Source organism: Diabrotica undecimpunctata, chromosome 8 (genome assembly GCF_040954645.1).
Source record: "Diabrotica undecimpunctata isolate CICGRU chromosome 8, icDiaUnde3, whole genome shotgun sequence".
NCBI classification, from domain to species: domain Eukaryota; kingdom Metazoa; phylum Arthropoda; class Insecta; order Coleoptera; family Chrysomelidae; genus Diabrotica; species Diabrotica undecimpunctata.
In genome coordinates, this window is record NC_092810.1 from 72875041 (window position 1) to 72889847 (window position 14807).

At 33.8% G+C, this 14807-nt stretch overlaps 1 protein-coding gene across 3 annotated transcripts in view; it reads right to left on the reverse strand.

Annotated features, from left to right (window-relative positions):
* Positions 1-14807, reverse strand: part of pcm (5'-3' exoribonuclease pacman) — a 160287-nt gene that overhangs the window by 128664 nt on the left and 16816 nt on the right. For all 3 annotated transcript variants that reach the window (XM_072540490.1, XM_072540489.1, XM_072540488.1), the window contains exons 4-6: positions 10283-10929; positions 4855-5047; positions 4626-4799 (exon numbers count right to left, since the gene is read on the reverse strand). In XM_072540490.1, the coding sequence (XP_072396591.1) occupies positions 4626-4799; positions 4855-5047; positions 10283-10929 (1014 nt within the window). The remainder of the gene's footprint in view (positions 1-4625; positions 4800-4854; positions 5048-10282; positions 10930-14807) is intronic.

Here is a 14807-nt window from a genome sequence, read left to right on the forward strand (position 1 = left end):
GATTGTGGTGCCAAGGTATTTAAAAGTTTTCACGCGTTTTATGCGATCGTCACCTATGCATATTATCGGGTTTTCTGGAGGGTTTCTGCTAATGACCATATATTTCGTTTTCAAAATGTTGATTTTGAGGCCATATTTTTTACCTATGCTATTTACCCTATCAAGTAATAATTGCTGATCTTCCAAATTATCAGTTATAATCACTGTGTCGTCCGCATAGCGTAGGTTGCTAATTGGTATGCCGTTCACCTTAATGCCTAATTCCGTGTCTTCTAATGCTTCCGCAAATATATTTTCAACATATAAATTAAAAAGCTTCGGAGAGAGTATGCAGCCTTGGCGGACACCTTTCCGGATTTCAAATTCATCCGTATATCAATCCTCACCTTTGCCATTTGGCAAATTATAATAATATAATAAATTATATAAGTGTAAATAAATTAATATTTAAGTGTTTCTATGTAGATTAATCTATGTAGATTAAATTAAGGGCAAAAGAAGTGTGGGAAGAAGAAAAATATCGTGGCTTCGTAATCTACGTGAATGGTTCGGGTGTAGTTCGATTGAACTTTTTAGGCGCGCTGCTAACAAAGTCGCAGTGGCCATGATGATTTCCAATCTCCGCTAGGAGTGGCACGAGAAGAAGAAGATGTAGATTAAATACATGTATGTAAATAAACTCGTAAAGTGAAAAACATTTTATAATAAAGATAATAAATTAGATTTATAATAATAGTTCAGTGGTGTCAGAGTGGAATATTTTAAATACATTGTGAAAATGACTACGATTTATGAGCTCACAGTTACGAATTTAAGAAGACATCTCGAGGACAGAGAATTAGCTTCTACCGGAAAAAAGGCTGATTTAGTCCAACGACTAAAGAACGCTTTGGAGGAAGAGGGTTTGGACCCGGAAACTTATATATTTGTAGACAAACATGCTGATTTCGAAAGTTTCTGGTGACGTCGCATCATTAGAGAACAAAGTTTCTGGCGATATTTCGAAAGTTTCCGGCGACATCGCTTATTTAGAAAACAAAGTTTCCGGCGACATCGCTTTTTTAGAAAACAAAGTTTCTAACGAGATTTCTTCTCTGGAAAGCAAAGTTTCTGCTAACCTCTCTTTGGAAATCTCTAAAGTCACTTCTGAGATGTCTGCCGTCGACGATAGAACATCGTCGTTAAAAAACCAAGTTGCTGACGATATGTTGGCCGTCGAAGAAAAGATGAAAGAGATGGAAAGGAAGATGGAGGAAACAGGGACCGCAGAGAGAGGAAACAATCCAATTACAGTAGAGACAAAAGAAGACGAGACGAAATGTAAGTTGGAAACACGGCCGAAATTTGAAGGAATTGGAGGTTCTGTTTATGTTAAAGTCCTAACTTTCGACGGGAAATCGTCATGGAACAACTACATGAAACAGTTCGAATCAGCTGCAGGAGCGAATGGATGGTCTGAAAAAGAAAAAGACTGTAAACCTGACTATCGCTCTTCGAGTAGATGCCTTAGATGTGCTTCAGACCATAGCCGTAGAGGAGACGGATGATTTAGAACAACTGAACAAGAGGTTAAATATGCGATATGGCCACGAACATTTGAAGCATGTATATCAGTCGCAGCTTAAGAATCGAAGACCATAAAATCAAGAAACTCACCATCAGGAAAACGAGAACGGGTCGGCTTTAGGGGAGCAGCTTCGACCCGGAACCTTTCCAAAGACCCTCTCATACTAATAGCTTCTTTGAAATGTCGTGAAGATAGTGTATATGTAGATGGAGAAATAAATGCTAAAAGGCATAAGTTGTTGGTGGATACTGGAGCGACCAGAACCATTATACGCCCGACAGTTATCAACAGCAGTAAGAATACCAACGAGTTTGCGACTTTGGACCGCTACAGGTGAAAATGCCAACATTCATGGAGAAATCCAGGTACAATTAGGAATTGGGGCAGAAAAGTTCGTCCATACTGTTATAGTTGCTGACATCGAAGAGGATGTTATATTAGGAATGGACGTAATGAATATGCATGGATTCCAATTGGATTTTAAGAATAAGGTAATCAAAGTTGGTAACGAGGGGGTATTTCTTCATCCACATGATGACAACACTGTGCAAGCAGCCGTTAAACAAGATACAGTCGTGCCTGAGAGAAGTGAAACGATCATAGTAGCACGGTTATTGTTGCACGGTATAGCAGGGAATTGTGGACGAAGAGACACCTCTTATGATGGAGCCTTGGAACCATGACGACGATGTTGGCCGAGGAATTATAATTGGAAAGGAATTGGTGACTTCAGCTAAAGAAATACCTGTGAGATTTATCAATGTCAATGACTACCCAGTGACCATCAAGAAAGAGTCAAAAGTAAGAACTTGTGTACCTGTGACATCCATAATCCGTCAGACGACAACATTCGATAATTACAACGACAAATTCGACATTCTCTAAATCAGATGGAGAAAAGGAAATTAAGGGAATTTCTTCGGCACTATCGTGATATTTTCGTACCGAAAGGAGGAAAGACGGGAAGAACTACCGTTGTTAAGCATAAAATTCATACTGGTAATGCTAAGCCAATTCGTCAAACAGCTCGACGATTACCACAGGCGAAAAGAGAAGAAGCTGAAACGATTGTTCAGGAAATGAAGAAAGACGGGGTGATAGAACCTTCTACGAGCCCATGGGTCTCCGGTGGTCCTGGTTAAGAAGAAAAACGAAACGACAAGGTTCTGTGTGGATTAGTGTGGATAAGTAAATTGTTTCTACTTTGGATTTGAAGTCTGGATACTGGCAGGTAGAAATGGACCCAGTAGATAAAGGGAAGACAGCCTTTACCACAGGATCTGGATTGTGGCAATTCAACGTTATGCCATTTGGACTCTGTAATGCGCCTGCGATATTTGAGAGGCTTATGGAAAATGTGTTGAGAGGGTTATCTTGGAAAACATTCCTGGTTTATCTGGATGACATAATCGTCTTGGGGGAGACATTTGAAGATCATCTAAAGAATTTAGAAAGCGTTTTTAATCGACTTAAAGTTGCCCAATTGATGTTAAATCCCAAGAAGTGCCAGCTATTTTACGGTAAAGTCAATTATCTGGGTCATATAGTCAGTAAAGAATAAAGAAAACCATTCAGCGAATTCGGGAACGGTTTTATTGGATGAACAGTTCCGACGACGTAAAGTACTGGTGTAAGAAATGTACTATTTGTGCTACGAGTAACGGGCCTTACCGAAAAAGAAGAGCTCCTATGTGACAATATAATGTTGAAAGCCCGTTTGAAAGAATAGCTTTGGACATTGCTGGACCATTTCTAGAAAGTGAAAATGAAGGCAAGTACATGTTGGTAGTAATGGATTACTTCACTAAGTGGGTCGAGATTTACGCACTTCCAGACCATAAGGCCGCCACCATTGCAGATAAGTTGATCAAAGAATATATCAGCCGATTTGGAGTGCCATAGTGACCAACGAAGAAACTTTGAAAGCGATCTATTCCAAGGAATTTGTGATAGACTAGGCATGAAGAAAAAAAGGAATATCGCATACCATCCGCAATCGGATGATATGGTAGAACGGATGAATAAGACAGTTGGCAAGTATTTGACAAAGATGATGTCCGATCATCAGCGAGACTGGGACCAATATCTTCCGTTCTTCACAATGGCCTACAGATCTGTTGTTAACGAATCAACAGTTCAGACACCAGCCAGAGTCCTATTCGAACGCGAGATGCGACTACCTTGTGATCTGGAGTTTGGGTGTCACCCACTTAATGTAGGAATAGTATTTTTTGTATTTGTAATGAACTGAAATATACACCACTCTGCTTGCTAAATGTGATGGCAAATTGTTCTAAGTCGTTTATACAGTGTGGATACGGATGTCGTGCCTAAGGGGAGAAACTTTTATTTTTAGCGAAAAATGTCATTCCTAATAAAAAGTTTTTCTTTCAAATTTATCAAAACCTGCTCTATTTTATAGCCAATTTTATGTAATTCGAAAATATAATAATAATCTAGTGAATTACATTTACGTCATTACCTAAGCAATAATATTTAAAATTGTATAACAGCAAAAAAATTTAATTAGATCAATAACAAGAATAATTATAAAGAATAATGGAGCAAAAATAACAGCGAATAAAAAAAAACAACTATTCGACATAGCCTCCACCAACTTTTATTCAATGTCTAAACGCAGTGAATAATATGATTACAAAGATGATGAAAGAGATAGGAAGAGCAAGTAAAAGAACGAGCGAGAATGTTGTAGTTTTAGAATAGAGTAGAATAGTGGAGCAGGTGCGATGGAGATTGATGGGAGATTAGATGGGGCATTGTGAAGTACTACCGCTTAAGTTTTCCACCGTGCATTCCTAAACGTGTGAAGGATAAGTAGAAATCAAACAGTACCTTCCGGCATGGGAGGATATTATCGTTTAAGGAATTTCCTACCTCGGGTTAAAAAACAGCTTGTATCGCATACTTCGTTGCCGAGGTCAACGTATTGCATAAATTTGTCATGTTAGAACTATTTTAATTAACATATAATACCCTCAAATAGGTTAATAATATATTTATGTAAAGAGTATAATTATTACGTTTTAATATTACTGACCTCATCGATGAAAGGTATTTTTACTACTGCTTCCCACGCTTGCTTCTTTCCATTCAGATCAGTTTCAAATTTTTCTGGATAATAATCAATTATGATAGAATTTTCTTCAGTCATCAATCCATGATAACATTCCGGCAGAAGCTTTTTACTGGCTGCAGGTAATACACCTAACAGCTAAAAATGACAAAACTGTATCTAAAACTATAACTTATTATTAATTATTACTAACCTGTTCATATGGCAAAAATGGTTTGCCCATATCGAACTCAATTTTTAAGTCAGTAAACCCTTTGATATCCGAAATATATGGGGCATAATGATGTGGATAAAACCACGACCAAGAACAGCAACCATTATAGTAATAGTTTAAATTCCACTGTATTGCTCGAACATACCCTTCAGCTTGGTCCCTCATTACTTCGCTATAAAATAAATAACGTGAGTATAGTATATAAAAAATCAGTTTTAATTAAATAAAAAGTGCTCTAATAGGAAATTTTCAAGTGAGTAAAATATCATTTAATCAATGTCACGACCAATTTTCATTATATCTTGCGTTATGCTATTTACCCAAACTAGGCTTCGATCTGCTACATTTTTTAATTTTGCTGGTTACACAAAAGTATTCCGAGTATCGTATTTCCTTCTTAAGCCTGATCTGTATTCTTTGCTTATTTCATTTGTGTAACAATAATATCTTTACTGTTGATTTCTTGTTAGTATTTGTTATATATTTTAAAATATAAGTCCCCTTCATGTTTCATGTTCACAAAATGCTCAAATATTTTGTCAAATACTTCGTTTCATATTTAAACACATGAGATGCTAGCGCAGCAGCCACTGATAAGTTGCGGACGTCATTAGATAAAATCTATTCCAAAAGAATTTAAAATATACCAGCTATAATAGAATAAATAATACTCAAGTCTCATACACAAAAATATCAAAGTATTCGAGAATCACCCTAGATACAAGATTTTGTTGGAAAGACCACGTTAAAAAGGAAATGAAAAACTTTGTATTTGACATAAAAATAAATATTTGATGACAGAGAAATTCTAAACTGTTCATTGATAATAAACAATTAGTCTATCAACAAATACTTATTTTGATTTTAATTTTTACTTCTACTGTGACCTCTATTCTTGTTCTTTCTTTTTAGTGGTCGGTTTCTTTATCTTTGATCTTTAAAATTTATTCCAGACATATTTTGTAGTTTGTTTTCTAGAACATTTCTTTAAAATGTTTCTTTTTTGTCTAAAGTTCATCAGAAACAAGATATGAGATCACTTAAGTAAAAGGTCGTTTGGCACAAGAGATTTACATAAATTGACTTATTTACTTAATAAGTCGGTGGTTTTTTGTTGATGAGTTAAGGAACTTAAGCCAAAGAAAAATGTTAATGCCAAACAGAAACTAGCACTTTTTTATTTTCTGATTTTGGAGTAAATTTGTTGCGTATTAATGGAAAGCGTTAGACATAATTCTTTTACTAAACGAATTATTGGAAAAATCACTCGGGTTTTATTGGTTATTAATTGGTTTAAACTTACAGATAACTCTACATGTACACAACATTTTCTCATATGTTCTCATATTTTCTCATATGTCTAATTTTAATAAGTAGCAAACGAAACATAATTATAGAAGTATTTCGTAAAATACGATCAGATAGACTTAAAACACAAATTGACAATCTATATTTTAACCTTTTGAGATATAAAATGGCGTAAAAATAGAAGAAAAAAAACAAGCTATTACTGAACCAGCCATATAATGATAATGTGTAATAAACATACCAATTAATTCAACAAAATATTGTTGGGTTGATATCGTTTTTATTCCCATAGATCTGGATTCCCGTTGTCTTCTAATTAAAAAAAAAAAAACAGGTTATGGACTCTAGTGTGTTACGCTCGTAGGTTCAAAAGACATAGTCCACGCTAGTCCAGAAAAATTACCGAAAATGGACCATGGCCAGATTAATCAAAATTTTAAAATGAGCAATGAAAACTTGGTTACACACAATCAAAGTGGAAAAAATTTGATGTGATTGTGGGAGACCTTATTGAAGAATAGCTATGTAATATTGTCCACTTATTTGCCTTTTCAATTATCTTCCTTTTTCAATTATCCGGTCTGTTGTCATCTATGGATCAAAGACGTGGATCATGATATAGGCCTGCGAGAAAATGCCGCACACTGTGAGAGAATGTAATTTCATGTCACACTTTTCTTTCCATCATTCTTTATATTGTCATGTTACTAACTACTGCATTTTTTGGCTCCATATAATTGGTAAGCAACTATTTATTTTCTATTATACATACTCATTGCAAGTAAGCGTTTTTTTGTTCTGTATATCTTTTCAGTTTATTTTTTTTTTCGCTTCACAAACAGAATATATTTTGTTAAGTTTAATTTATTTTAATCAAAGTAATTATGAGAGATTTTTGGTTTCTAATGGCTTGAGATTTAATCACGTTATTAGTCAAAGCATAACTAAAATTGGCAATGAACACATTATTAAAAATATACTAAACTTAAATAGAAACAGACAGATCGATTAATTACCTGTATATTGTATCCAGAAATTTAGTGTCTCATTATAAAAGTTATTTTAATAACAGCTGTAAAACTGAATAATCCCTTGCAAATACTCTATTGTTGTATAATTATCACAGCTATCCAAGCTGACAGACCGGCATATAGCCAAGTCAACTGTAGGTTAGTACATATAATCAGATCAAATATTATCATTCAAGCGTAATGTCAAAAAACTCTTTTTATAAACATACAAATTTCCCATAATTATTGTATTCTTTTATTAATCATTATTTTAAGTCTAAACGAAATAAAAGCGCCCAAAATTATGAAGATCCCAATTTAGTCAAATTGACTGGACCGGCCGTGGAAATTAATGTTTTGGGAAAACGGGTAATATCCCAAACAGCACATTAGAACTGACAAACCCGTATATACAGTTATAATGAGTAAACGTTTAACTTAATTGACCTATTAACAAATTACTTGGAGTTTATATAACTTTCTACCTATTATTTATCGTTAATTCTTTTTTAATTTGAAGAGAGTTGTACGATGACATACTAACACTTAAAAGTCTGCTTTCGACGGAATTGGTTGTAAAGTCGTTTGAGTATTCAGTTTGTGCAAAAAATTAGTTGAGTATTGTTATAAAAGTGTTTATTTTTTTAGAGTGTGTACACTTGCCGGTGAATCCACGTAGTCAAATTTACCTTTATTGTATGAAACAATGTGGCGTCCCTGGAGTCCAGAGGATAATAGGACAATTTCGCCAGTTAATGAACCGGAAGCAAATCGACAAGGAGGTGATCTCATTCAATTATTAGAACCTGAACACCGCCAACGAATACATTTATCTACTGATTCAAAACAAATTATTGCTAATGTTTTTCAAACTCTTGTCGTCCATGTTAAAAAAACATGGATAGTAACGAAGCCTTACATGAAACGGCAACTTTGAATAAAAAACCATTATCCACAGTCAGAAAAATTGTAAGTAATCCTATTATACCAAGATTAATAAGACGGGATAACAGTATTTCTCGGAAGCTCGATCGTGCAGATGAAGATCTTATTCGTCGCAAAGTGTATGCCTTGTATGAAGAACAAATTGTACCCACACTAGATATATTAGTTGACAGGCTTGACGTCGACAACACTGAAATTAAGTGCGGTAGAACAACTGTTTGGAAGTGTTTGCAACGTAAAGAGTTTAAATACAAAAAAGTAGATAAAAGACAGGTACTTACGGAATCCAATCGTTTACGGATATGGCGAATGGAATATTTAAACAAAATTAAACAGTATCGTCGAGAGAATCGACCTATTATTTATTTAGATGAAACGTGGTTTGATACTCACGATACGCCATCTAAAGGTTGGGTAGATAATAGTCAATCTTGTTCAACAAAAGCGCCTTCTAATAGAGGAAAAAGAATAACAATATCAGTGATTCATGTCTCGATTACCATGACAACACAGCTTCAGATATATTTGAAGACTGGTTCAAAAATAAGTTAATACCCAACATACCCCCTAATAGTGTTGTAGTTATGGACAATGCAACATATCATAGCAGGCAATTAAATAAAATTCCCAGTTCAAGCGATACGAAAACAACAATACAGAATTACTTGTATGACAAAGATATTTATTTTCACATAGATAATACTAAGAAGGATTTATTGGACATTTTAAAAAGTTTCGTATCACGTAAACACTTTTGTGATAATTATGCCGAAAATATGGGTCATACGATTTTAAGACTTCCACCATATTACTGTGTATTTAACCCAATCGAACATATGTGGCAACAACTTAAGTCAAGAGTTCGAAGAAATAATACTTCGCCACATTTAAATACATCTGTACTGCATTTAATTGAAAAGGAAGTACTCAAAATTGATGCGAATAGTTGGAAAAATGCAGTCTCATATATCATGAAAACTGAGAATTCATATTTTCCTACATATAATATACAAAATATTATCATCAATTTAAAAGACGACAGTAATAGTGACACAGATTTAACATCTATGTGATGTAATATTTATACTCGTTTTGTGTGTGTGTGTGTGTGTGTGTTTTGTGTTTTATTGGCACTGGTTTTCACAACCAACTGGCCAGTCAATTTTATAATGATTTTTTTAGACTGTAACTTATCACTAACTCAGGGGAGTAATGTGTAGTGTCTGTGTTAAGTAAATGTCTTGTTACTTTAGTAAAGTCGACGTCATTGTCTTTACAAAGAGACGCTAATTGTATCCAAACGTCTGCGGTCTCTCAGGTGAGTACCGATTTACTTGTTTTAAAAGGTTCATATTTATTCATGTTGACTTGTTATGTTTAACTTTTCCGTTTCATGTCTGAAAAAGTTGACAAAAAATGAAAAATTTCTTTATTAATAATTTGACGAAAAAAAATTATTCTTCACTAAAGGTTGTGCATCACATAAAATTATTAATCAATAATCTTATAAAATATTAAGTGGTAGATAGGGAAAATAATAATTATTAATTAATACTGAAGAAGAAAGTGATTTTAAATTTAGATATAGAAGAAAATGATATTTTAAAATGTTTGTAGGTATTAAAAATTATGTCCAAGTTTAGATTCATGGTCTTCTAATAATTAAATAATACATTTAAAGTAAAAAGTAAATAAAAAATACTTTTGCATTTGTTGATTTTGTATATTGAATAAGTTATCAGTTTATGTATTTTTTCCCTTAATTATCTAGATATTTATTTAAATTAAATATGTAATGTAAATGCCAAATAAAATATAAAATTCGTTAAGCCAGCCCTTTTTACTATTTACCTGAAGAGGCAAATCTCTGTATGGCGTCGACTTTATCAGCGGGATACTTTTAAATTCTGCATAGTCAGTTCTTATAATTGTGAATGAAGTTTACATATAAATTGATAGATACGACAGTAATATTTGGAATTGCTAGAGGCACATTTTTTTTAATATGAAATGGAAAACTTTCAACCAACATTAGAAAAGAAAAGGGAAAGGAAATTGAAAAATTCTAATTGCTGCAAAATCTTATAGAATGTTTCTACGTCAATATTGATATGCTCAGTAAAAGAATAAAAAAATATACTTACGGTGTAACATCAACATATTCCATTTTCTCTTTGTAATAATCCTTTTTAAAATTCATAAATTCATCACTATTATCATCACTGTCATCATCTAAACACAGCTCATCTGCAGACTTCAACAGACTGGCCAAGCCACTGTCTTTGCAAGGTGTCGGTACTTCTGGTTCGAGAAGTTCAAAAATCTCATCCCCTTCCGCTTCCCATTCTTCCAAATCTCTTGTGGACTTATGACCCCGCTTCGTTTCTAGATACATTATGTCGTCTCTTACTTGTTCATAGTGATCTATGTCTTGCTGACCAAGTTTTTCCAAGAAAATTTCAAACCGCTTTAAATTTAAAGTTCCACCTTCATTTATATAACCATCTAGTGTAGGAAGTATTTCCATGTAAGTTTTATACAGGAGGGGTAATGCACCCTCGGAGATGTGCAAATTTGGTAAATGAGGAATGAAATCGTTTCCAACTAAAAACCCCATCAACACCCAATCGTCGATTATTTTTTCTAAATCGTAGTCAAATCCTCTTAACTCATACCTTATTGGAGCGAATTCTAATTCTAAATACTCCCTCATTAGAGATAAGTGTAAAAGAAAAAATGTTATCTCTTCGGGAACTGTTATACGTTTTGTGGATTTCTTGCCAAATTTTACCTAAAATTAAAAAGAAAAGTATAGTTTTTAATAAGTAATTTAGCGTAAAATTGGTATGATTTACGAAACATATCCTTGTCTATCAATTTAGTTAAAGATAGTATGTGTGTTTATAGCAATATGAGCTAGAATTTATAGTGAGATGAAGATTCAAGACATTGCAACTTGAAAAAAAAAATGGATTCAAAAGAAAGCCAACACGTTATCTAGATATAATCCTAAAAAAGAACAAACAAAATGTATTCTAAACAACAAATCTCCGAAATTATAGGTATAAGCACCTAAACTAATTCAATATTAAACCAAAAAAGATCAAATGATAACTTTGGGAACTAGAGTGCTACATTCTTGTGGCCATCCTCTTACAATAGTAACATCCAATGTACAAGCAGAAAGATTACAAGGTCTCCAAACTAAACAATTCTGCCTATGGCAAGTGCTGAGCGGATTGAGTAGCTCAGTAGCTACCAGTGCCGGTCCCAAGCCCAGATAAAGGAGGAGGATTGGACGACAGGCTAGTAGCCTATTTCCGAAAAAAAAAACATTACTACGAAACCCGCAAACAATTTCAAAATGAACGACATTAATGCAACTCAATCTCGGATATCTCTGTTGTCACTTGTAACATTAGAACTTTGAATAGACCCGGGGCGTTGAGTGCCCTGCTCAGTGAATTGAAAAGATACAAGATTGGTTTGGCAGCAATTCAGGAAACAAGGTGACTAGGGAGGGGCATTCGGTACACAAAAACACATCTTGTTAAGTGGTTTAGATTGGAATTTGGAGTGGCATTTGACATTTATAGTCGATAATAAACTCAATAACAGATTTTCAAGCAGTTAATGAACTAATTTGTTGGATACGAATAAAGACTCACGTCTTCAACTTATCCATATTAAACCAAAATGAACAAGATGAGGACACCAAATTAGCTTTTTACCAATTACTAGAACAAACACCTAACACCAAAAATCGACCTCAAAATAGTCATAGGTGACACAAACGCGAAGTTAGGAATTGAAAATGAATACATCGGAAAAATTAAGAGGAATAGCCCACACAGAAACACGAATAAAAGCTTATTAACTTTGCAGCTAGTAAAAACATGGTCATCAGTTCTACCCTATTTCCGAACAAAAACGCATACAAAGGCACCTGGATATCCCCTGAGATGTTGTGAACCAAATAGACCACGTTTGATAGAAAAGTGATCAGAACCAAGTATTGGACGGTATGAATTGAACCAGATGTAGGATCAGCAGACAGGCAAAGAAAATCAACCAAGAAACGAAATTCTAGATCTGGAAAAACTGAAAAGACCCAAAACTCAAAATTTTTTGAAAAATTGCAGTAAAATTTATGCTAGGAACTAAAGAAAGGAAAGATGAGCAATGGTTTGATGATGAGGGTAAGGCGACAATTACAGTTCAAAATGAAGCACATAGAATATATTTGATTAGACGAACTAGAGAAAGAAAAATAGTATTTGAAAACAAAAGACGAGTAGGTGATAAACTGTGTAGACAAAAAAAAAAAGAGAAAACACATAAACAACAATTAATGGACATGGACATAAACTTTAGAGAAGACAAAACACGAAATGCATATCAATTTATCAAACACATGAAACAAGGGTATAAACCAAAAACTAATCTGTGAAGGAATAAAAACGGCGAAATAACCAACAACACTAAAGAAATTAAGGAAAATTGGAAAAGTATTTTGAAAAACTGCTTATCGAAAACTCTCACAATCATGATGTAGAACACACAGAACATGAACTATTGTAAGAAGCAGTAAATGAAGAGAATGAAACAACAAACGCCACTGACAGAAGGGTTTGAAAGGGCAATCACTGCAGAAAAATAACAATGCCCCTGGGTGTGATAGAATATCCGCAGAATTGTTCAAGTTGAGAGAAAGAGAAATAACGAAAAATATATATGCAGTCATACACAGATTATGGAGACAAAAGAAAACGCCAAAAGAGAGTGGAATAAGAGTATCCTCTGCCCAGTCCAAAAACGGGGACAAAGTCCTCTGTCAAAACTATAGGAGGAATCTCCTTGCTGTGTTTTAGATATAAAATATGTACCAATATGTTTAACCATAGACTATATTTCATGCAGAGAAGATCATCCGAGAATATCAGCCAGGATTTAGATAATGAAGATCAATCATCGGTCAACCATTCAAGGTTAAGCAAGTTGTAAGCAAAGCAAGGCATATATATGTCTATACTATTTTCGTCGACTTTAAACAAGCATATGACTCAATAAACAGGGCACATTTATACAAAATATTAAGTGAATTTTAAATACCGGCTAGCTAGTTGGGCTCATCCTAATATAGATGACTGACGCAGTAGCTCAGGTACAAATACAACATGAGATGACAGATCCATTTCAAATAGTACAAGGATTAAAACAGGATGATGAGCTGACAATAAAACTGTTTAATTTAGCACTGGAATACATAGTTAGAAAACAGTCAGAAGGTAGATACAATATACTTATCAATAAAACAGTCCAACTGGCAGCACATGCAGATGATATAAATGCAATGAGCAGAATCAAAGCAACAGGCAAGAATACGGATCCGGAAATTAACTCACATGCTAAACAAATGGGTATGTCAATAAATAGAAAAAGACTAAAATCCTAATACAAAGCAGATAAGAGAGAACAACACGACCCTACCTAACAGTGACAACTTAGAAAAAGTAAATAACTTTACCAATTTAGGAGTCAACATCACAAAGCCAATACGACATACTTTCCTATTAACCAGATATTTACATCATGCGACGTACATCAAAGGACTAAGATCAGAATGTACAAGAACATAGTACGTCTGATAGTGAGCTATGGATGTGAAACTTGAATATTGACTCAAAAATCTGTAAACCATATGAACATCTTTGTAAGAAAGTTACTGAGAAGGCACTATAAATGAGAAAAAAAAATGTAAACTATTGTACCTAACCATTGATTATCATCGCGATGTTTAATTGAAAAAATGTAAAACATTTTTTTTATATATTATTCTGACATATTTTAAGGACCAATAAGTTAGCGAACACAAATAATTGACAGCTTTAAATAACAATCCAAAAATGTACTAAAATATAAGTTTCTCTGGATGTAACCGACAGAAAAAATTGATTTGCAGAAGTTTAACATAACAAATATAATGAGATTATAAGGAAATAAAAACTATTTTTACCTTACGTTGAACATATTGTTACGATAAATATCATGGCCTAAAAATATATGATGACTAATTCTGTTTTGTTGTAGAAATTTCGGCGGAGGATCTAGATTCAAATTATGGTGAATCATCCAACTAGATGTTCCCGAATGTTCTAGTATATCAGGATTTCGTATATAAGTACAACATTTTTATATGGAGGGCCAGTCAAGATCTGAAGACCGCGCCCGCGATTTTTAATTGTCACGTTCGCCTATATAAATTATGTATTGTTCGCTAAATAAATTAATATAAATTATTGTGCTTTTTAATAAATTAAAATAAGAACCTTTTAATAAAGACATAAATAAATTTCATTTCATTGGTGTCAGAAGTGGGATACGTAAGATAAATTGCGAAAATAAATTACAAGTAAATATAAAATATATTGTGAAAATGACGACGATTTATGAGCTGACAGTGACTAATTTAAGAAGACATCTCGAAGACAGAGAATTAGCTTCTACCGGAAAAAAGGCTGAGTTAGTCCAATCCATCCAACGAGGTTGCGACTTCGGACCGCTACAGGTGAAAATGCCAACATTCATGGAGAAATCCAGGTACAATTGGAGCAGAAAAGTTCGTCCATACAGTTATAGTTGCTGACATCGAAGAGGATGTTATATTAG